General features: G+C 38.9%; 1 protein-coding gene across 1 annotated transcript in view; it reads right to left on the bottom strand.

The window, feature by feature from the left end:
- GLCCI1 (glucocorticoid induced transcript 1) overlaps window positions 1-24,775 on the bottom strand; it is a gene marked incomplete at its 5' end in the record, with an annotated part of 28,381 nt that extends 3,606 nt beyond the window's left edge. Inside the window, 5 exons of the mRNA XM_008935702.1 lie at window positions 4,700-4,910; window positions 11,691-11,843; window positions 16,389-16,505; window positions 23,153-23,239; window positions 24,663-24,775. Coding sequence (XP_008933950.1) covers window positions 4,700-4,910; window positions 11,691-11,843; window positions 16,389-16,505; window positions 23,153-23,239; window positions 24,663-24,775 — 681 coding nt within the window. The remainder of the gene's footprint in view (window positions 1-4,699; window positions 4,911-11,690; window positions 11,844-16,388; window positions 16,506-23,152; window positions 23,240-24,662) is intronic.
- Between the last annotated feature and the right edge of the window lie 715 nt (window positions 24,776-25,490).

Raw genomic sequence — 25,490 nt, 5'->3', positions numbered from 1 at the left:
TTTCCACTGCTGGCCCACATAGCTCATTCCAAACAAAGAAATCATTAACAGAACCCAGACAGGGTTTTTGTTTGTTTGTTTGTGTGTTTGTTTTTTTTTTTCCCCCCTCCTAATATTTAAAATTGAAGAGCCAAGTTTCTACCTAAAAAATCTGAGACATAAAATGTGCTACTGTTCATTCCACCAAGTGGTTGAAAACTGTGGAAGTACATCCAAGGAAATAATCAAACTGAATTCAAAATTAAGTCAGTTCTTGGAATATTTAGAGTCTTGTCTAGCCAGTTCAGTTTTCCATCAAGTTTTCAGTTTATTCAGCCCTGTCTGGCTGAAACTATAGAAAACAGCTGTTCAAGAAAAAATAATATTGTATAATTAAACCATTCTATTTCTCTCTTTATCCTTCTTGCTTTTAAAGCTTACTAAGTTGTTAGCTTTTCATTTTGACCATACATACACCAAACTACAATTTGAGAAATGTGTGGTTATTAAGAGACTCACATGTACAAGCTTGGTGTTGGTTCTGCACGTACAGCAGCAGTGTGAGAATGGAAGCACAGTGGGAAAACAGGCCACAAGTTAAAGTGGTAAGAGTTGGAATTTACAGATTAAGCCAGTCTCTGCTTGTGTACCCTGCAAACTCCAAGTGCTAAACTGTCATGTTATTAGTCCTCAATGACACTGCAAATGTGTATTCTCAAACTGTGCTATTTACACTTTTTACCGTCTCAGAAGCTGCAATGCATAAGCCTTGATGTTGGAGGACACATCTGCCTCTTCCATGCTTCCACCAGTAGAGTGTGCTCTGCTGGCATACTGCAGTCAACTAATCAAATTTCATTTGATGAGATGGCAATAATTGAACATTAACATATATAACCTTTAAATTGTGTTTTCTTCCCATAACCGCACAGCAGACAATATGGAGTATTATAATACAGTATTTCTAAACAAATACGCAAAAGTAATCTATTCTGTTATCTAGAAAATGTTTAAGATTGTAATTAAACATAAAACTCACTATTTTAACCAGAAGGCATTACCACAAATTTTAGCTTGCATATATTAGAGCAACAAACGAGGAAAACTAAAAAAAGAATCTCTAAACCTACTTTCTGAGTGACAAGGAAAACAAGAAACTTTGCCAGCGAGCCTTGGGATTTGCTTTGATAGGTTCAAAACCACTTTTGTTTCTTAAAACAACCCAAAGACTTCACATACTACTTTCACTTTAAAAACTACAAATCAGATGCATAGAAGTTAAAAAGTATCATCAGTTCATCTTCAGGAACATGTTGCTTGCAACAGTCTGCTAGCAACAGTAGCAATACACAATGCTACACAAAAGCACCTAAATCAAAATCCCTGAAAAGCAGGTTAAACTATTTTTGTATAAACCTCCCCAAATTTCATCTGCTTATACCTTAGGATGCCTTTGGACTTATCACAGCTGCTACGTATGCTATGCAGCACTCTGAATTACAGTTTCATGGACCAGAGTATTGTAAAACAGATGTAGTGAGACAAGCAGCTTTACTGCAGCAAGGCAGTCACTTACCTTGCATTAGGCTATTTGAAAACAGAATCATAAAGCCACCTGCCTTTAAAATACCTTCTACCCTTCCCTCTCTGCTCCAATCAACAGCATTTAGCATTACTGGTCCATTCGGAGCAGTATTTGTGGGCCTCTTCTGAAATTTAGCTTTTGTTTTCATTTGAAAAATTCAATAGATTTAGCAGCATCTCGCAGAAACGTAAACCCAACAGCTGATCCAGTCCAAAGAGCAGCTGTAAGGGCCTCATGCCAAAGCACAGCTTTGCACAAGAAATAAAAGATGCTTTAGAAATGTAAAGCAGTGCTGTGTCTGTACAGAGCGCTGGCTCCTCTCACGAATCATGTCTCTCAGTCAAACTACTAACCTTCCTTTCTTATTCAGCAACACACTCAGAAGCATTCATGAAGCTGATAATTGTATTTTTTTAACAGTCACAGAATCACAGAATGTTATGGGGGGTTGGAAGGTACCTTCGGAGATCATCCAGTCCAACCCCTGCCAGAGCAGGGCCATCTAGTCTAGGGCAGGTCACACAGGAACACATCCAGACGGGTCTTAAAAGTCTCCAAGGAAGGAGACTCCACAACCTCCCTGGGGAGCCTGTTCCAGGGCTCTGGAACCTTTACAGTAAAGAAGTTCTTCCTCATGTTGAGGTGGAACTACCTCTGCTCCAGCTTGTGTCCATTGTCCCTCATCTTATTGCAGGGTACAAGTAAAAACAGGTTGCCCCTTTCTTCTTGACACCCGGTCCTCATATATTTATACATATTAATTAATCCCCCCTAAGTCTTCTTTTCTCCAGACTAAAAAGCCCCAGGTCTCTCAGCCTCTCCTCATCAGGCAGGTGTTCCAGTCCCCCAGTCATCCTCATAGCCCTTCGCTGGACTCTCTCTTGAGTAGATCTCTGTCCTTCTTGAAATGGGGAGACCAGAACTGGCCACAGTTCTGAACAGTGAAGCCAAGTTATTCCCATAGAGAAGAAAAAACCTCAACTTGAGACAAGTAACAGAAAAATACCTTGGGTTTAAAGTGGCCACATTTGGTTACACAAGGCATTTTTCAAACCTCAGTAGGCCTCACAGCAAATTCACAACAGTTTTATGCTAGCATCACAAAAACCTTTAAAATGAAGGTATGAAAAACTTGGATCATTTTTTTTTTTATAAATAAGTTAACATCCACAACAGAAGTTAATAAACTGTCTCTCAAAACTTGCCATTCCCTTGTAATTTCTACCTATATCCCTCTTTTATCTGTAATTTAACTATTTTTAAGACAGCATTCTTAACTCAGAACAACTGGCCTGTGGGATCTTAATGGTCCGAGAGTAAAAGGCATCTTTCTGACTACACTTTTACAACCTCTGAATAAAGCACTTTCTCTTGGATAACTGTCTCTAGTTTTTATCTTAGAGAATGAAGCTGTTATGAGCAGTTCAAGCTTTTATCTTCCATAAGCACAGTACAAACTATGTCACTTAAACCAACTTAAAATTGGAATTATATTGTTTACAAAATTAACAGATGGCTGTTTATTATCATCACTTATACACTACTAAAGCAGACTTTTGACACAAACCTAGCATTAAAGCCAGTCTTAAAATCAATACTCACAAAAACCATTACTCCAATTACCTGTTCAAAAAAATCCATGACAGGAGATAAAAACCCTTGAAAAGCATTAATAAGGTTAGATGCACTATTTCAAACTGCCTTTGCTCATGACTGCCCATAAAGTACCATTGAAAATTCCAATTACTGTGATAACTGAGTACTAACTGCAAAAGCAATTACTCTTTTCATTTCCTCTCCTTTTAACTTACATTCACTAGCAGGACATACATTAACAAATTTATGTCCAGAGATTTCCTTGTGTACTAACACTTTAGTGGCTGTCTTTATGGTGGCTCAGTCTTGAAAACATACTCCAATTCACATGCTCAGTACAAGAAAGAGAGGAAGAGTGGGGGGGAACTAATATCCCTGATGCTTTTGCAGCATGGCCAACTACCATGTTGATCTAAGAGACTTTTACCGTGATGTGGTTAACTTAGGCTCATACAGCCCACTCTCAATTCATTATTTGGGCAGGTAGATTTGTTTTCCACCACTTCCTTTCGCATCTAGGATGGGAGAACGATACGTTCCAGAAAACAAGAAAAGCTAATTATTTCTCCCAGTGCCTTCCCCAATCTTATTTCCAAATTACTCTACAAATTATTAAACAGAGTATTTACAGAAAAAGTTTAACCTTACTTATAGTATCAAAATGCTGCTGCCTTTGGGTCACTAGTAAATCTATGCTAAATCTTAAAAAAATTTAATTTCCTCTGTGAAACTTACTACTTTTACTTTACATGTTTTACCAAAACCCTGCATCCCTTCAAACTAAAGTCCATGTTTCCCACTAGCTGACCAGAAGCCTAAGAATAATTTATTTTGTACACAATTGCCAAAGAAAAAAAAAAAAAAAAAAAACACCACCAGTATTTTTACACTGGTGTCTGTATTTTCAAACTACATGTTCTGTCAGTAACTCTTAATTACTGAAACCCTAGTTTACTCCCTCTACAAAACCAAACAACATTTTACAGAATCTGAAAAAAATGCAGGATATACATACAGATAAATTATTCAGAAAATTGGGGTTGTTATACACAGACAAGTAATTACTCTCCATCAGACTGTTCAAACTCATATCTAAGCTCCTCACCAAATAGCTTCAAGAGGAATCTAGGAGTTCAGAAGCAGAGTACTTTTAAAAGCAGTCCAAAACTTCATCATCACCATTTTGATCAGCAAGTAACTCACCCATGACGAATATATAGTCTACCACAAACCTTCTTGAGACCTTTTTTTAAACATAAACATGTTACAGTCTGAATTCTTCACACTAGAATCTTCATAAATAGTTAAGACTGTTTGCTGTGCTCCTCTGACATATTTATGGAAGATGTTTGTGAAGTTTCACAAACAAGAGGGAAAAAGATATGTAAACAAACAAAACCAATTTTTAGATAAATCCTCAATCCCTCCACAACCATCAAACAAAACCAAAATATTGATGTAATGAGTAAAATGAAGGTAGCTGTAAAAGCAGGACATCACATGCCTCCCATAGGTAAAGGCAGACCATTCTACTCTCACCTTTATCACGGTCATAGAGTAAATCTTCTGTTGAGCAAGGACTCCCATCCTGAGATTCAGGAGGGCAAAAGGGAGAGACACAAGGCGAATGGCTGCTGCAGCTGCTGCTGCGCTCCTGGACAGAGGGAGTCTGAGTGTCAATGCTTCGGGTACTGCTGCTACGATAGTGAGCAGGCAACGGGGCCCTTCGACCATCGGGGATATCCAGAGGCTGCAAGAGAAACGAGCATTGCAGGTCACAGAGAAAAGACCAAGCACCGAAGCGTTATCAGCCTGTAGCACTTGTAACTGAAGCAATGAGATGAGGCCTTAAGAAGAGCAAACAAGCCATTTTTGAAAGAGCAACTTTTACATAACAAAATAATGCAATGTGCAACAGGCACAACATCTATCAATTACACTGAATGCTGGGACAATGTGCAGATGTTCCAAGACAGCTATATGCTCTTAGTGCAAAGTTAACACCAGAAAGCACTTTAACACTTGCTAGTATTGTGTTTTTGTATTTTGAATAAGAGTTTAAAAAAGCAAACCCCTCCAACAAACATACCTCTAAATACACTCTGCAATGCAATTTTCAGTAAAGGTCACTGTTATTATATAAAAGAAACAAGTACCCTGATGTAGATCACATTTGGATAAAAGAAAAAGCAGGAAATGTCAAAACCAATGGCATACTATTGCTGTAACCATCAACTGGATTACAATTATAAACAAAACCATCAAAGTTCTACTGCTAAATTGTCATTCTCTGGTAGACCTCTACACTCCATACTTCACTTCTAAAGGTGACCTCGGACAAAATGGCAACTAAGCAGATGATGCACAGGCTTATATAAGGTTCACAAGCTTTGTCTTGAACCAAAGCTACTAAGCACCCCCTGCTCGTACCAGCCTAGCTGGCACTGGCCAGAGAGACCCTGTGTGCCATTCTGCAAAACACCGCATAGACATGTTCACAGTAGTAAACTGGCATGCTCTAGTTACTTGTCCTTCCCAGTAAAAAATGAGTTTTATCACAAAGACAGCACTGCTTTAAATGCAAGAGATCAGATGAGAGTTACAGTTTTGCTCAAAAGTGAAGGGGAAAAAATGGCTGCAAGATTTAAATATCTTTTTTATAGGATTGTATTAAAATCACAGAGAACAGCTTAAATTTCAAGCTGCAAAAAGGTAATGTCTTTTCCCTTCTCTACTTCAAGTGAACATTTTAAATTTAATGCTTTCTTCTTCCTCATATATTCCAAAATTATAGCCTCTTGTTCCAGAGCCTAAAATTCAACCCAACACTTTTGCTACCAATGAGAACATGAAACTTTTATTGGCCAAGTATTGCGTTCTCCCCTTTTCAGCAATATTCTATCCATAAAACCACCACATATTATACAAAGAGGCAGACCTAGCAGAGCAGGAAGATCCTTTTCTTTGTAGGAGCCTTCCAGTTAATGTCATTTCACGTTTCAATTAGGAGCAAAGAAACACACTGAAGGGAACGTCACGTTTGCTACAGCAGATGCTGTGAAGTCTGGGCAGAGCCGTGGGGTCTGTGCCAGCCACAGGGCTCGCAGTGCCCGTGTGCCACACCACAGCTCCATGCTGCCCTGCCCACCAGCCCAGCCTGCCGCCACGCCCCGAGCCCTGGGACACGGACATAACGCAGGCAGAAAACATGACTGACGCTGGAGAAAGAACACAGTCTCTTCATTAACAAAACCAAAAAAGCAACTGCCATGCAAAACGTAACTTTCATTTCTGTCTTTGCCACAAAAACTCTATGAGATGCCACGAAGTCACCTGAACCGTCCTCTCTTTTACAGTATCTTTACTGGACACCCTGTCTACATAGGACCAATCTGCAAAAGTCTTCAACATTTACAGATGCAGGAGACTGGGAGCTCCACTTTAAACTCCTTAAATGGCATGCAGAATCCTGAGTTACCTGAAGAACCACATCACAGAAGCCTTACAGATTTTTGTTTCTCCATCCATAGAGTGCAAACGATATCATCTTTCTTCTTTATCACACAGCCATGACAAAAAGACAATAAAATTTCAGACACTCTCCTATTACACAGAAGCAAAAAACCCAGGAAGGAATTCAAATTTTGACTTCAAAGCAAGGTTGAATTGTGAGCATTAGGACACCTATCTAATGAGGAGAAAACACCACCACTGAAGAGCTGCTCATTAAGTGCATATACTAAGCTCTACATAATAGGCAATGCAAGAATTCCAGGGAGGGGAGAAACCAGTAAGTGATCACATAATTAAAGACTGTAGGATAACACAGATGTTCTTCCACATCTAGAGGAACAATGCAGCCTTATATAGTCAGGAAGTATCTCCCAAATCACGTATTTCAGCCTCCACTGAATTAAAATTTGAGGTACAAAACTTTACCCATGTGTTTAGACATCCCTCGAAATACACACACAAATAGAAAAAGGTAAATATTTATCACTCCTTCCAAGTAAAGTAACTTTTAAGGCACAGAAAATGCCTGTAAACATTTCAGATTACCCTCCTTTATTTATCTTTTCCTTAATACTGAATGACAAGTGCAAAAAACTTCAGGAAAATACCAACTAAAAGTATTCCACTCCTTAAAAACTTTATGCTTTCAACCTGATCAAAATAAAAAAAAAAAACAAAACTTTAGTAGTCATTTTCTATGAGTCATGCCTAAACCATTTTAAAAAGTGATGTCCTCACAACTTTAGTATATAAGAAACAGGGTAACTAATGTGGTACAGCTGCTATTAGTTTTCATAACCTCCATGCATGGAAACCAACTAGAAGTCACTGCATGCTATACAATGGGGGGTTTTGTTTGTGGGGCTTTTGGTTTGTTTGCTTGGGCTTGCCTTTTTTTTTTTCCACCAAGAGTGTCCAGTCATGTACCAACCTTATGTCAAACATGTTCTGACAGGACACCTGCCAACCCCTATGGGATAGTGTGTTCTTGGACATTGACATACTACTCTTATCTCCTTCTAAAAGTACAGAAATAACTTGAGAACAGCATGTATTTCTCAATACACTGTTAAAATTCATCACATTGTTTTCAGTATCGGTCTTTTTGCTGGAAAAAAAAAGCGCCAGTAACACCTTATTTAGTAGCATCAGGGATGCCACTATCGTATAATATACCAACTGAGGCCTTAAAAAGAATCCATTCTTTATAAACCTTACATCTGTTTGGGAGGCAACCTTCCTGAGAGCAAAGCATTCAACGCCTTTGATTTAAAAACTGTTCTCTCGACTGGAATACAAAGGCAGACGTAGGACAGTTCTTCTTTCTTCCAGTATCGATGCATTAGACAAGATGCAAGTGCAAAGCCCTATAATGTATCCTGGGAAGGAGCACGTGGAAAAAAGCAGACATTTCAGATGAAGGATATGAAGATTAAGCAAGGACCCTCTGCATCTTGTGCAAATGAGAAAGAATTCATTACAGAATAAAGTTTTCTGATAGGTCCATAAAATCATCTTGCTATTTGCAGAAGCATCAGAAACCAAACAAGAAACACGTTCATTATTTTACTTATATTGTGTGATAGGCCACCAAAATTGCTTCATTTCTAATGACTTCTATATAGTTGTAAGATAGTTTCTGTATTAATTTTTTCCAAATAGGAGTCCTATATATCCAGTGTTCTGCTACAGGGCACTTCTCATTATTTTCACAATGTATTCTGCAACAGGGAATCTCTCTTACTCCCCACTCCCTACATGAACTCCATCATCTTATTGTACCAGAGACTCCAGTGTTTGTGTTGCAGAGTCAAAACGGGACAAATAACAGAAGTTTGTCACAACTTCACAAAAAGTTGATTTGCTCTTACAACTTACTATGGGAACAGACACATGCCATCACAACTTCCTGGGAAGTTAGTCAACAGCTTATGAAACAGGAAGGAAAATACATCCGGGATCTTTGAATAAATGCATTAGGATATCAAAGTTTACTAATAAATCTGAGGAGAAAGAGGAAATTAAGTGACTTTAAAAAAGCCAACTTAATTTTATAAAAGAAAAAAAGAAAACACCTTCAGCTAACTAAGCAAGATGAGTAATCTGAAAAAATATACACGTACATGGCTAAACCAAAAAGAATGAAGTATTTGGAGTGTTTTGACCAGTTACAATGCAATCTAATTGACCATAAAGTTTAGAGTGATTACAAAAAGGTAATGACATTACTGTAACATCAACTATCTTCATGAAACAAAAATAGCAAGATGTCTACAAGAATAATTTTTACAAATAATTGTACTTTTGTAAGTATAACTTCTATTATCATTAAAATAACATTTAAAATGCTCTTTGCTTTTTAAAAATAACTAACACCAGTCAGCAAGAGAGAAGACATTCTTAACCAATTTACATCTTCTTTTAAGAAGTAGGATTACAAAAACTGAAGTCCACAAAAAAGAAAACAAAGTATGCAACATCATACCCTACAAAATAAAAAAAGCCCGAAAAATAAATTGATTTGTGTATCTGAAGACTAAGCAGGTAAGTATGAAGCTGGGAGGAAAGTCTCACTGGTTACTCATTTTGACTGGGAGCCAAATTAAAAGAGTAATTCACGTAATAGCCATAAAACTACTCATAAAACTGCTTTAACCTTAATCTTCTTTTTGTCCTATATATCACCTAGTCTGATTTCAATATATGAACTAAGAAACAATTTGTTAATAAAATTCAAGAACACTAGACTAAACTTTTAAAATTTAACAGAACTAAAATGAATTTTATTTTACTTGGGACTCAAAATGTGGTTACCAAAAGAAAACTGAAGAAATCATAAAGCTACTAGTGTAGTAAGTAAATTTAGAAAAAAAAAAAAAAATTTGGTAGTGAGCTGAACCTAAAATAAAAGTAATATTCCTTCTCAGGGTTTTTAGCAGGTGATGTTATTCCCCAAATCTTTCCTGGTAAATGGATATGGATTCTTAACACAGCACAAAGTGTTTTATGCAGCTTGACAGATTAATCCTTATGAAAACTAAGGTTTGAACACACACAGTTAAAACTGTAAAGTAAACATGGAAATAGGCTAATTAAAAAAAAAAAACCAACAACAACAGAAAACCTAGATGCATGCCACTCCTACAAGCAAGTCTACAGATTAATCTATCCTTCACCCAAAGCAACTACCTTTGACTGCTCTTTTAAAATACTTCCTAAAAATACAAAAAGTTACAGCAAGACAGAGTAGCAGAAAATGGAAAGAAAAAGAAATTGTTTCACTAGCAGTGAAACTAATGAAGTTTAGTTTCTGATGGTTTTATCTTTTGTTCACTAATTCCTAACCTGTAACCTAGCTGCCCCAACTCCCCCAGGCTAAAAATAAGCTAAATTGCTGTATTCGGACAAAGTTCCCCAGCAGTAAGATTGAGTAAGTTACTCTTGTTATGACCTTCCACAAGTAAGCTATGAGATCTAATAAGCTCAAAGACAGTACTAGGAGTCCCACTCTAGGTCCCAATAGACCAGGCTTCACAGAAATCAGTTACCTAGCAGGAAACAACCCTCTGCCCACAAAAATAGACTTGACTTCAAGGGCAATGTCTAATTTATGACTTTCTTTTGTGTCTGAAGACTCTCCCCAGCTAGAAGTTTGGAGGAAAGGTTCACTATTGCTTTGGTTGTGTAAACTGCTGAGCAACTCTGGCTCAAATCCAACAATGCACTTAAGTATGTGCTTAACTGATTTGCTGGATCAGAGCCAGTACATTCAGTAACTTAGGAGACAGAGTTCTGCATCTCATATAATAAGCTGTTAAAGCCCAGGGACAACATTTATGAAGATGACTTGTATAAATAACTGAAATGTGCTCTAACCATAGGAGAGTACAACCCCAGCCATAGCAACATCATGGTGGCACTGTGTAATACATACCTTTTTATTCTTCAGAGATGGTGCAAGAAGGTTGATTGATTTGGGCTGCTTCAGTTTTCTTGTTGGTTTGGTTTGGTTTTGTTTTTTAAAGTTATTTCCCTGTTACCCTTTCTACAGGGATGAGACATCCTTAGGAAAGCAAATGTAACATAAATCTTCTACTACTACAGTTATTTCATTCTTAAGACTGCTTTGTCCGCACAACTAAGTTTCTGAACAAGCCAGGACTATTCCAAAACTTTAAGTTTACTGTCAAAATGAAGAACAAATACAAGGTTCTGGAATCTTCAAACTCTGATTAAAGTTTTATAGCTTGACTTGTACATTGAATTGCTATTCCAGGACTACTCGTAAGAAAAGAACCTACATCTTAGAAAAGATTAGAAAAAAGTAATTTGCTTCACAGCAGAAAATTTTCATTAGCTATCTAGGAAACAGTAGCTGTAAAACAAGTATTTCCCATTTTAAGTGTCATCTCATCTAAGCACTCCAGTGCTTCTCAATTCTCCTGTTCTCCCACACAAGCAAGGCTGCCCTGTTTGTCAGCATTTCCCTTACAGAGGTCTCCCATGACATGTCATAGAAGTTTAATGGAAGTAAAATGGTCTACATTGAGTTTATGGAAGAAAAGCATTAAAATAAAATTTAAAAAAAAAAAAAAAAAACCAAACAACACAACACCTCAGCATAGCATGGGAAACTTAAATCTTGCCTAAGAATACAAAATGAAGGGAATTAATCTATCTCCTGGTCTCTAATTACTTATTACTTGAATAATAGTAGCTTGAATTATGTAAATTTACAAACACTTGCATTTCACATAAAAACTTCCAAGTTCTCTGCAGATAGAGCACTCTAAACAAAGTATGCTTGGTCAGAAGCTCTTTAAAAAAAACTAAACCAACCAACTCACCCCTGAACAAACATCACCTTAAAACTCTGAAACAAAATCTTCAAACAGTTCTTTGAAGAAAATTATTTGTAGTTTCAGCCACAAAGAATGTTTCTCACGAGAAAGGTTTCCCATGTGTTTATAGATTACACAAAGAGAAAACAGCCATAAACATGTCAATATAAGTTTACCTTGGATACTTCTTCTTTTCCACTGTTTTCCTTAATAAATACTTTTTCTAGTTCGGGGCTTATTCCTTCCACATTACACGGCACACGTGAAACAGTTGATTTTGGCACTGAAATGTTTGACAGTGGCATAGGAACTGATCTGGAAATAGAAGCCTAGAATGTAGAGAGAAACATGATTTTAAGTTGGAAAATGGCATGAAGACAGGAGTCTGAGACCAGTATTAGAAAACCTAAAAAGTAAGAAACTGTGTATTATCTTGGCCATCTAGAAGACCATGTTTACTTGGCAAATTTAACTAAAAAAATGCTTGCAAAAATCAAGCCACTAAAATCACCTCTACATAAAGAATTGTTCTATAATAAAAGCATACTACTACTTCATTTATCACTAAGTAGGCAGGTATATGTACTTTCCAGATGTACAGACTACACAATAGGCAGTAGGGAACAGGGAGCACGTGGGGTACTGGTGCTGATAGTTTAACTGGGATCCAAAAGGTATTTCGTAATATTCCTAAAGGTTAAGCATTTAGCTAAAATATTCACTTAATGCAGTTTTATACTCTCTTGCTTGGCTTTAATGAATTAAAAATAAAGCATTCATTCTGAACCTTCAGTTTCATTAGCTTATAGGTTTTCAGAACTTTACATCAGAAATCATCGCAAGTTTTAAGAAACAAGCATGTAAATAAATATATGTATGATTTTCAGAAAAATCTGTTGGAGCAGACATCTGTTACCAACAGGAACCATTTACAAGAGTGCACATGCATCTCGAGCAGTCAACCTCAAAAGCTTTTCCTTGGCAGCAGCTAGATAGCACAGATGCACCTACGCTGACAGCCATGAACTGCATTCACTTCCCAAAGTATGTTGTCCTCCTCCTGTTCACAGAACCACAGGGTGCTTAAGGCAAAATGTAAAAATTATTTTTGAGTTCTTGCTGAATGAGCCTTGCACAACGTGCAGTTCCAAAGGTGCACACATCACTTGTGTGGAGGCATTCTCTGACTCTGACAAAACACACTGTGTGCAGGATGACTTCCCACAATGGTGCTGGAACTGAAAACTTCACCAGCCTTGTTAGAAAACACCCTCTTGAGAAATCAAAATATTGCGTGAGCCATGACAAAGTGAGCTCCAAGAATTAAAGAATGTTCCTTCAAAGCATATGTCCTAGGTGGATTTCAGCCTATGTCAAAGACTTTTTACTGTAACTATGAATAGTGGCACAGGTACCTGCAACAGCCTACTTTGACATGGAAAGGAAAACTCTTTGCTACACAAAATATAGTGAGATCCTTTGTTATAAAGGCACAAAAGGTTCAGGAAGAATATAAATTTCCTATATGTCTTCAGTACATTAAGTTTTAACCAGAAGATTCTATCCAAACAGGAGGAGAAACAAAAAGGATCAGCCACTGCAGATCAACCTCCTTCTAAATACTAGCTATGCAAAAGGGCAGTCAGGAAATACGATGACAGACCCAACATGTCAGGAGTTCAAATAGTACTCTGTTAGTAATATGGGGTCCAAGTTAAGGATCCACAGTAGGTGAGATTTAATTATGACTCAGATGTCTGCACTGTCAAATGAGACATAATTAACTGCTTTCTACAAGTGGCTTAAGGTTCACCAGAGTCATTGGCTGAACCTTGCCTGAGCTTTAGAACCTGTAATTGGAATCAGTTCTGCTGGCAGTTTGTAATGGCTAGAGCAGACACTGCATGAGGCATCCTTCACTGCACACTACTGAGAGTCTGGTTCACGGTCAGTTAACTTGGCCAGGTAATTTATCCAAAGCTATTCTTCATATATGGCAGCATCTTTATAGTAGGAGAAATATAGTTATACTCAGTAACAGATGAATTTTTATACTTTTGTGAAACATGAAAATGATCTGAAAACAAAAACTGTTTTAGCCAGGTTGGTGTTAAAAAAAAAATAATTACCAACTATATTAAAATTTGACTAAACTCAGACATCATTTTGACAAAATAGGTAAGCAGTAAGATAACAGAAAATAGAAACTGTCAGGCTAGGAACCTGAGCTTAAGCTATAAGACAGGAGGATATCAAATCCATAGACTGATGGCTGGACACAATTCCTGTCAACACAATGCCCACTGGCATAGAATATGAGAATGGTAATCATTGTAATCTGGACATATTTTGCGTCCTAAAGATTTATGTCTAATTGAAGTTTTACAGTAAGTCACGGTGTCTGGACAAGAACAGGCTGGTGATGATAGCAGTTTTTCCATTTAATATGATGGAAGCTCTCAAAATAAACTCTAACAACTGTTCTGTAACATAGCCAATGCAACCACAAGCTCTCATGCTAGAAGGCAGGATCCTGTACTGACCATGATTCTGGACTACCCTAACAACCAAGAGGTATGACCTAAACAAAACCACAAAAAAAAAAAGACTTATCCTGTAGCTTGACAGATCCTCTAGTCACCAGGGATAGGATTCTGTGGCAAACATCATCTTGATTTCAGTTGTTTCAATTCAAGGTGAATGATTACTTTCTTTTTAGAACGGAAACACCACAGTAGTATAGAATCGTAAAATTCTTCAGGTTGGAAAAGACCTTCAAGATCATCAAGTCCAACCATTAACCTAACTCTACTAAGTCTACTACTAAATCATGTCCCTAATCACTGTACCTACACTCCCTAAGCACCACATTTGCATGACTTAAGCACATCCAGGGATGGCGATTCAACCAGTTCCCTGGACAGCCTGTTCCAGGGCTACCCTTTCTGTGAAGAAATTTTTTCTAATATCCAACATAAACCTCTCCCAGAACAACTTGAGGCTATTTCCTCTTGTCCTATCACTTGTTACTTGCAAGAAGAAACCAGCACCCACCCCTCTACAACCTCCTCTCAAGGAGTTATTAAGAGTGATAAGTTCTCTCAGCCTCCTCTTCTCGAGGCTAACAGCCCCCAGGTCTCACAGCTGCTTGTGCTGACATAAGACTTGTGCCCAAGGCCTCTCATCCCCTTAGCTGTCTTTCTCTAGACCCGCTCTAGCAACTCAGTGTATTTCTTGTACTGAGGCGCTGTTTTCCCAAATAGATAATAAATCTATACTGTTCTTTCTGTTGATAACCTTGATAACCTTGTCTTTCCTGACAGGTTATCTATCTCCTGGAGACAGAAGAATAACATAACCCAGCCAGTCATGGGTACAACAGAGGAAACCATAAACTCAAACAGCATGGAGGACACAAACAATATAGTTTTGACTAATAATGGGTGGAACAAAAAAAGCCACAATCCCGCTCACCACAGGTGATACAACCGAGAAGAAGAAAAAGAAAGGAACCCAGCACCCTCCATGAAGCCATCCTGGGGGAAATACCATATGAGATCATATTTAGATATTACCTTCACTGTTCAGAGATAGTCAGAAGGTCCTTCCTAAGGAAACTCTGCCTTGTGCACCCACCAACACATGAACTCTCCACCCACCTCTGCAAGCAGGGCCTGCTTAAATCTTGTTCTCTTAATAAGCAGGACACCTGCTGTTGACCACCCAACTGGCTTTCATTCACGATTGGCCAGGTCCTGGGCAAAAGCCAACAGAAATGTTTTGGTACTCATCCAGCCTTTCCCTCAACAGCTGATGGCTTTCTCACACAATCAGTCTCAATTCTCTGCAGAGAAGGGAATTGCCCATGTATCAAACCCCAGTTCTGAGCACTTTAGGTGCCCAAAACTGAACACAACACTTGAAGTGTGGCCTCACCAGTGCTGAGTACAGTGGGACTTCCCTACTCCTGCTGGTCACACTATTTCTGATATAGGCCAGGATGCCATTGGCCTTCTTGGCCACCTGGGCACACTGCTGGCTAACATTTAGCCAATTATCCATTAGCACTTCCAGGTCCCTTTCTGCTGGGCAGTTTTTCAGTCACTCTTCCCCAAGCCTGTAGCATTGCATGGGAATGTTGTGACTCAAGTGCAGGATCCAGCATTTGGCCTTGTTGAAGCTCATACCATTGGCCTCAGCCCAGATCCCTCTGGAAAGCCTTCCTATCCCCAAGCAGATCAACATTCCCACCCATCTTGGTGTCGTCTACAAGACTGTCTTGCTTGATGTCATGTGGAAATTGGCCAAGAATTGACCAATGAGAAAAGCACTGGGAAGATTCTTAAAATGGGACAAGGAAATGAGATTTTCCCTCAAATCTCTGGTGACACAGCATTGCTCTTTTATTGATGAATACATGGTAATGTGAATTACAAGTCTGTTCACAACAAGCCAGTCTGCTCAAAGACTGATCAATTGCTGAGCTTCCAAATCACACTGCTTGCTTTTTTTTTTTTTTTACCAGCTCAGAGAAAATGAGTTTGCAAAACTGATAAGCAAATACCTTCCAGAGGAGCAGAGACTTTTCCAAGTGTACCACGAAAATTAGTCTTGGAGCAAGAACATATCCCTGGAAACGCAGTCTTATCTGACCACGTTCAGAATTTTTACAGCATCTTAATATAGTTTACTTGTTATTCTGCTACAATTTTGTTTTATATTACAACTATCAGATAAATGTCAGTGAACCAATGGTGTGGGGTTCTTAAGCATTTCAGGCACCACATTAGACAGAAAAAAATGGGAAGAAACACAGGCTATTCGCTCAACCCTGATAAGGTCGGAGGCTTTAATACAAGCATCTCTCTACTTACCTGAGTCTGACTGATTGCTATATGGTTGCCATGGAGAGGTGATTGACGTTCTTTCTCTTTACTTTGACGACTACTCTGCTTACTGCGCTGAAGCTGCTGCCTCAGTTTGGCAATCTGCTGGAAAGAAGTTCAGGGGAAGTGATGATGAGTTATCAAATGGTAACTGCTCCAGTCTTCACATATAAGGTACATCTCAGGTGTCCTCATTTACAAACAAGCACTGTCACAACTGATGCAAACAAAAATGGTTCAGAATGACAATTTATAGTGATTTCTGGCCTGTAACTGGTTTGAACTGGGGACTATGAAGCCTACAGTTTAATTTAAATGATCTTGAACCAAACCAAAGTTTTCCAGTAATAACTCATCAAAAAAGCAAAGAGTCTTTACAGACAACTGTCAGTCAATATGCACTGCTCATCTTGGAGAACTTACATAACACATTTAACAGCATTTCCCTGCAGGCTAAATTATCACAGAATCCTTCAGGCAGACAGAACTATCTTTTCTGCTGCCAGCTGCAAAGATGTCTAATCAAAAGTTATGTATTTTAAAGGCCAAATGCGACTAAAGCCATTAACTATTTGACCTGCTCCTTAACAAGAAACCAGAGAATTTTACTGGAGATTCTTCCACTTATTCATTCCTCCTGGATAATTCCTACATGAAGGAGTATTTACGTCTACAACCATTGTCTCAGAAGTTTAGACGATGTGCAAATTCACACAGTGGGTACATACACTTCCTTAAGATTTGATAATTTTTTTCCTTTGGGCTCAAGTCCTACTCTTCCTCATGTTCAGCACACTGGCACATAAGGCAAAGCATGCACAGCCCCATTTTATTTTAATTCAGCTAGAGATACAATTTTTAAAAACCTGAAGGGCAAGTAAGGAGAAGTGAATGTACATGGAATTCATATTTCAAAGAACTTAATCATCTGGAAAATAACCTCTGAGTGACAGCTTACAAGTAAACATTCTGTGGTTAACTCCAAGTAGTCAATTATATCACTAGTGCTCTTGCAAAGCAACTCTGTGGTAGAGAATCACTTCACATCACTCTTCACAGTGATGTGAAGATGACAGTGCTTGGTGAAGAGGCTTGGACAGAGCTTTGCTCTGGGCTGTGGATTTTTCTTTGTGAGGTTTCTGGTATCATTCACAAAAGAAAGACCCACCTTTAAGGCTTCACATCAAGTCTTGCCACAGCACATTACCCATATTCAGAGAACTGATATTCACAAATGGTGGAATGCTTTGATCTTTCAACAGACAGTTCAGACTTCCAGAAGCGTCTGTGTATAGAATACATCAAGACAGACAGAGCCCTAATACAAGTGAATTTCTAATCAATGAGCTAGATTTGGAAAACTGAGAGACTGCTCTCTCAGTGAAAGGTGCAACTCAAGCACCATGTGGGAAGATACTTTGAAGGAGCCTGAAGAGATACTCCCATCTCTACCAAAAAAAAAAAAAAAAAATTGTCCAGACCTTCCCCATTCTCCCTGTGGGATTAATGGCCATTAGGAAACCTAGCTCCACAGAGAGAGGAAAAAGCAAGCGAATAACCTAGTAAGTAGTAAGTAAAAATATACCTGCAAAGATCTATGTCTTAACATAACAAGGATGGAGAATGGGGAAACATTTTGCCAGTCACTAGGTTCTTGACAGTAGGAGAAAGATGAAAACTTCCTGAATCTGTGTATCTGGAGTTGATTTGATCACTCAAGCCAAGCATGCAGTGCAGTGAAGAAACAGATATGCCTTCTCAGATCATCTGTCCTTAGCCCTGAATTTGAAGTGCCCTAGCTTTCCATAATGTGGTAGTTACCATCAGACAAAAAAAAAGATAAAGTAAGGATGGACATACAAAAAGGAATCTGCCATTTCTTGTTCATCCTCCAGACACAGGAGACAGAGGCTTGCCAGCATGGACTACCTAGCTTCAGAGCAGCCACACTAAGCAGGCAGTGGTACCACGTACATGGACAGCAGAATCCTCCAAACAAAATGATGCTCCACGTCTTCACCAAGGGGAGTCTACAGTGCATCTACCAATTGCTAAAGCTAATACTGAAATCCAAATAGCTTTTTCAATTCTGCAAGATTATCTTTTTATTGCCAATCATTTTCCATCTCAAACTCAAGTAAAGCCTCTAGTACAAACAGGAAGAGGTAGTTGTGCTAGCTTCCTAGGAGTTTATCTCCATTTTTTTTCTTAAGCAGCAGAGAAGCACAGTCAGAACATAAAGCATAGCCAAAATAAGCTACAGAGAAGTAGAAGGTACACTAATCTTTAGAGAACAGATATCATTCGTGTAGTGAGAAAGGAGTCTGAATTATATGCCTTAATGGCACCTTTTTTATCAGGTATCTCAAAGAAACAGTACATCCCATCTCTTGAGCATTCGACTGATGCAACTAATATGAGCTACAGAATTTGCTGTGCAAATCAAACAGAGCCAAGTGACTGGTTCCAGGAAAAGACGTACTTGAAGATTCAGCCACAACACTGTTTTAAATACACTCTGACATTGAACTCCACTCCTTGGTAGAGATCTAGCTGCAGAATAGCAACATGAAGGAATATGTCATGTCTCACCATTCCTGTCCAAATGCTCAATAATATTAGCAAGCAAATAGGTTGTATTTCTACAAATCAAGCTACACAGCCTGGTAACTTCCTATTGCTGATCAAACCACAAACTCCTTATTAAAGAGCACAAACTCTAACTCACTCGTGAACCATTTGTTAAGAAACAAGTTAACCAGTAGGTCAAAGAGCAAAACAAGCATTAGGAATTAATCTTAAACCTTTGACTACAATCTTTTGATTCGGATATGAAAGCATATGAAAAGTGCAAGCTTTCACATTCAATTCTTTTTTATCCCAAAGTCACACAGAAACACAGAATGTTAGGGGTTGGAAGGGACTTCCGGAGATCATCGTGTCCAACCCCCCTGCCAGAGCAGGACCATCTAGTCTAGGGCAGGTCACACAGGAACGCATCCAGACGGGTCTTAAAAGTCTCCAAGGCAGGAGACTCCACAACCTCCCTGGGGAGCCTGTTCCAGTGCTCTGGAACCCCTACAGTAAAGAAGTTCTTCCACATGTTGAGGTGGAACTTCCTGTGCTCCCTTTTCAACCACTCTGTTAGAGCAAAAGCAACCGTCCCATGGGGGGCTGCTGGCATCAGTGTAACAGTTACAGCATACAGAGGTGCTTAAGGGAACTGAAAATCAGCTGTCTAAAATCCACATGTTTAGAAGCCTATACAAACTGAAAACTGTGTTTTAAATCCCGGGTTTTTCCAGTCAGTTCTGGGTAAATTCCAGTTCCGAGTAAGCTATAACTAAAACTGCCCTGATTCAACTTAAACAGAATTTCAAACTAACTCTCCAGGCTGAAAGGGGGAAAAATACCAGTGGTTTGAACTACTACTTGGTTTGTGTCCAGTACAAAGACTGATAGCAATCTTTATCTTCCACTCAAGACGTATAATGATACAGCAGTCTGGCATTATCTTCCAACAAGTTATATTCAAGTTTTCTTAAGAACAAGAATTAGAACCCATCAAAAATTTTTAAAGTGTACTTTGTTAGGAGGTGATAAAGGTACACTCTATCATTACAAAGTTCACATTGAGAGCTTGGGAGTTTTAAATCTTGTAATAGACCCAGTGCAAGAAAGCAAGCATTGCCTATTTCACTGCTAGAGAGATTCAAACCTGACACCCACCTATTTCAATTAAAGGGCAAAATAATTTTGAACTACCCAAAGTGAAATTTTTTTTTACATGGTAATACAGAATTCACTTGCTTACTTGAGATATTAAGTCTATACACTGATTTTTAGGGTTTTTTAAATGCAAATGAAAAGTTCCAGGTTGTGTTAAATAAATGCATTTTATTGTAACAGTTTTCAAAGTAATGAAGGAAAAAAACTTTTTTTTAAACTGAAAAGCACATTCTTTCATCAAAACCAATTAAAGCTATGCACACAAGTATTTGGCTAGTTTGCAGTGTCAACGTAATAAAAAAATACATGCTAGAAATCATTGCATTATTTGTTGGAAAAAGAAAACACAAATTCAAACTGCTCGAACAACCCAAGGAAACCACAAATGGCTATCTACTTGTTTGCTGTCGAATGCAATGGGAAACAATTCAAACTGCTGAGCAGAACTACTGATACCTACATTACTAACAACAAAGGCAGTTGCCCAGGAGAGGCAATACTTTTATCTCCATTACATATGCTGCCTACTACTTCCAGCTGCCTACAGCTTTGTCGAAGTTTCTCTGAAGTCTACCACACAACATTCAGCTTTCCTATCCCCTTCCCAGCAGAGACTTCAGTACAAGTATTATTACAGTTGTTTCAAGAGTGAGATTAAATGGAAAGGGAGGCAGATTTTAGCATTTTATCATAGCTTTGTACCCGAGAAGCTCTGTTGTCTAAGTTCTGTTGGAAGAAAAAGGCAAAGTCTGGGGGTCCTTTGTGCTGTGAATATGCCCCTCTAAATTTCCTTGGAAAAATCTTTACATTTAGCGAAGCTTTAGCAAAAAACTCAGTTTGTACATGTTCAGGAAAGATATTTGGAACTGTCAACTACATTTGCTGGTAATTCTGTCTGTAGCAGGCCTTACAGTTTGAATAGAACTGCCCCAGAGAATTTCTCCTTCCTGAAACTGCAGATTACTCTGGCACAAAGAAACTGAGCACACAGATACTGTTAGTATTGAACAAACTCTTAACATGCACCACCCAGGCATTAAGTAGCCAGAGAGAGACACTGAAGCCAAAACTAACAGATGAGGAAAAAGGAAAAAGAAAGGGATAAAGTAGATACCAAACAATGGAGAGACAAAACAAAGAACTGGAAGGTAGCTGAGTAACAGCCTAAGTTAGGGAAGACGAATGAAGGCTAGCTGGATAATGCACGCAGAATGACACCGAGACTGGGAACCTAGGGAACCAGAAAAGGCAAACCTAGAGAACCAGAAAAGGCAAGAAAACTGGCTTGAGAAGCTGGAGAAAGGAAAACAGAGGAAAGGGAAGAACCATAAAAGCTGGAAAAGACAAGTGCATGTTTAGAGATGAACCACCACAGCAAACTTCTGAGAGAAACTGTTCCTCTCCACACACACCATTTTTTCCGTTACTGTGTCCTGTCAAGAAGAAACCATGAAACCCACCAGCCTCATGTTTCCTGTATTTCTCTTGTGGTCAGTCCATAAAGAGGATGGCAACCTAGTACAATGGGTCACAGTTATCAAATGACAGAGACTTGCTCACATGCTGAAGGTTTTACTATCACTGACAGTCACAGTCCTGTGGTAAAGAAAAGCTGCTTGTTGCAGAACTTGATAAGGAACCACCAGAAGATGAAGGCTGGTGAGTCAGTAAGAGTAAGCAAGAGTTATCCTGGAAATACAGATGTTACTCCTGCTCCAGCTACAATTCCTTTGTGCTGGTAGGTAATGTTTAAGCCAAAACTTTTCTGACACAAAACTCCTTCTGCACTAATTTCTGGACACTTAATCTGTGACTCCGAGTGCTTCCTTACAGCTGTAGAGAAAGACACCCAGGCAAATGAAGGTCTACGTTTTAATAAATCAGCTATGATGGGTTTCATAACACGTATTCAATGTGATAGGAATAGACAATTCTCTTTGAACTGATCTCTCTTTGGACCAGGTCTTCATCTTTAAAAATGAGGCTATTGCCACCACTGGAATACAAGATTGTTCTGTATTTGTCAAATGTGATTTTAAACTTCAAGTAATTAAACTTACATTGCTCTTTTTGACAACTATTCTTCCCATGAGTCACTGTCTGGAAGATGACTATGTATTACCAGCAACATCATCTCCTCAAATAATCTATATACCTCTTCCCATTTTTACATATTCTATTCAACATGGAGCCAGGAGAGAGGATGTAAAAAGACCAGAGTATCAGGGAAAAGTCCTACCCCATAAGAATATGCTGCAAGATTAATTTCTTCAAAATAAAGGTGTAGCTCTTGAAAAGAGGCTACACCCTTCCTGACAAGGGCATGAGGCTGACTGCAGGCCAATTACTAGGTTGTGGTACATGTAGCTAGAGTTACATGAAGTCTGGTCAAAATAGAGTTTGCTGGGACAAAAAGTGACATACTGTCATTTCAGATGAGCTGGAGACCATTTTCTCTGCATCTACTTTCTCATGATGCAAATCCACTTCACTTTTGGTGGGTTCTTTCTAGTTACAACTGTACTCTACAGTATAATAAATATGATTAAAGATCATTTCAAATAATCGTAGCATTGCTTTATTATCATGCACATTATCAACACTTACCCTCCTTTTTCCTTTGTGAAAGTGATGCCCTCTATATCTCCACCTCAAACAAAACTCCTAAACAAGAACATGCTAACGTACCAGCTTACACTGCCTCTTTCCAGAGAGCAGCATTAAAGAACAGAAAGCTACCTCAGGTAACTCTGAACAGAAACATTAGTAAGCAAACAACAAGCTGGTTCCTCAGCGCTCACTCTGGCCACCCCTCCACAGCCAACACTGTGTAGTAGGCAGGGAGGAAATCCAACAAGCATAAAAAACCAACCACTCTTGAAACAACTCTTACGCTAGACTTAAGAGTTTCAAAAGCAACAGAGGGGTGGGAACGGGTGCAGTTTCCTGGACTCCAGATAGGGATTAAAAAATGGCTTGGCCATATCAAAACTGGAAAGGTTCCACTGTGCAAAAATTCTCACCTCTTTTAGTTGATCAGCACTTCCCCATGATGCTGAGCGCTGATGTGATCTCTTCTCTGCTCCTTCTTCTGCCCAACAGCTAGGTGTCTAGAGGAGAAAAGAAGAAAATATACCGCACTGAATTCTCCAAGTAAGAAAAACTTCTAGCACAAATTACCATTTTACTCCTTCTGCAGTGGCACAATTCAGGCATGATACATGAAGAATAAATTCCAGAATCTGATATGCAGCAGTCACAGTCTCAATAAATAAAAAAGCAATACAGAAAACTAAGGCCTTGTAAAGTTCAGTTTACAAAGCAAGAGGACAGTGCACATTCCTGAAGAAGGAATCAGAGGCCTGACAATCACAAAAATCCTTACCTGGCTACTCTCTTCTCAGCTTTGGCATCCATTTCTAGTTTTCACTCAGTGGACAATTTAGAAAACCACAAGATTTTAAAAAATATACACACAAACTCAGACACCAGAAGCCAAGATGCACCTCTCCCACCTGCCTTCCTTAATCACTAGGTCATATAATTAATTCCTACTTGCTAACTTTGACCTGATACTCTTTTCATTATTTTTGGCACCAACCTACATGAGCAGAGCAGTGAATGGCAGGCCTTTTCCAGCCTTGTTTGCAAGCCCAGGGGTGTGGGGACTGTCCTTGGATATAGGAGCTATAAAGTTAATCCTCAAAGACTGAAAAGGGTCTGGAAGACAGATGTCCCAACTTCTGTGCACTCATCACAAGACTATTATGAAAATTGAGGGCATCCACCAGCACTTCTGAAGAGGAAAGTCACCAGCTGCCAGAGGAGCAATGGGGACATGTAAAATCCAGAGAGAGACTAGGGTATGAGCCATATAAAACTCAGGGCTAAAAGCACATATATACGTTTTTGAAAAGTTGAAAAAAAAAAAAAGGGGGGGGGGAGGGTTCCCAACAATTCCTGCTAGTTTTTAGCTGCATCTTTCACAATAAGGCCAAAAGAAATAAAACTGTACCACTGAAAACAATGAGAATTTGGCAGTGAGATTCTTCAGAGGGGACAGGACCACTGCTGATACTCCTCCAAGGTAGATGGCACCTCATCTCAGCATGACAGGTAGACCTGAGATCCACCTCACTGTGGCACGTCCTCATACATGAAAACCCTGTTCTTCCACAGCTTTCCTTACTCTTGCTTCCTCTCTAGAGTCTAGATATTTCTGTTAGTACCCACACATAGTGGATACTGTTCTGCTCAGGAAGGAGGCCAAGAACTGCCTTGGAGAACACCTCAAAACGCCTGCAGCTTCTCACCCTTTGCTGCCCTGGGAAGGGATGTGGAAGAAGCCCTCTGGGGCCAGGCCACTCAAGCCAAGCCAGGCACCACTAAGCACTGAAGTGTAGTTTCAGAGCACAACCTTCATAACCACGGCACTGCCATAGCGTTTTTTGTCCTACAGCCCAGCACATAACTCGCAAGTGCTAATACTTAATGTGCTAAGTCACTTTGTATACCTAGGCATACATATCTCACTTGCATTTTCTGACAGCCCTGCACATTCCATGGGTTTGGTGAAGTGTTTTTCTTCGTTATTTTTACACCACCAAGAAGACTTCCACCAAAAGCCCAGCAAGCTGTGTGGGTAACTAATGAACAAAATGGAAAAAATCAGCAACAAAGTTTTTGCTGCATGTTCGCAGGAAAGAAAATAAAGTTTTTATAAAGTTAGGGTTCTATGTATTTATTATATGACTCTCTGTCTGGGTCTGGGGAACAAGCCAGAAGATAATGTGGTTAAGAAAAAAAACAACCAAACAAAAACGAACAGAAAACATCAAGAGGAGTGAAGAGTTAAAACAGCTATTTAAAACTATGAGGAAAAAAATGGGAGCCCCTCAGCCAGGCAAACCCCAACTCTCATCACCCAAAAGAGAGCCTCTGCCACATGCACCCTACTTGTGTGTTCACTTGCCCACTCTGCATTTTAGTAGAGTCATATTTTAAATAATTACTTGTTCTTGTGGATTGAGTGCTTACCACCTCCCTGAAATTTGCGTGAAAGGCACTGTACTGCTTTTAGGGTTTTTTTCTTTTAAACACTGAAGTGGCTTGCAGATTTCTAAAGGACTAGTGAAAATGGGGGGAAAATTTGCTCTTTTTTCAAAATTATGGACTTTTGCAATCTATCTCAATTTACTTCCCAGTTTTAATTCGTCTTTTCTTAAAGTATTTTACTATATCCCAAGTACAGCTGGAATCAGACGCTCACACACAACCAGAAAAATATCAATGCAAAGGGAATTCTTTGGAAATTTACCTTCCAAAGTGTCTTTTGAATAAATCATAGAATCATAGAATCCT

The sequence above is a fragment of the Merops nubicus genome, unplaced genomic scaffold (genome assembly GCF_000691845.1).
Source record: "Merops nubicus isolate BGI_N331 unplaced genomic scaffold, ASM69184v1 scaffold10912, whole genome shotgun sequence".
Lineage (NCBI taxonomy): Eukaryota > Metazoa > Chordata > Aves > Coraciiformes > Meropidae > Merops > Merops nubicus.
The sequence above is the reverse complement of the archived record's forward strand: the minus strand, read 5'-3'. Positions and strand labels throughout refer to the sequence as shown.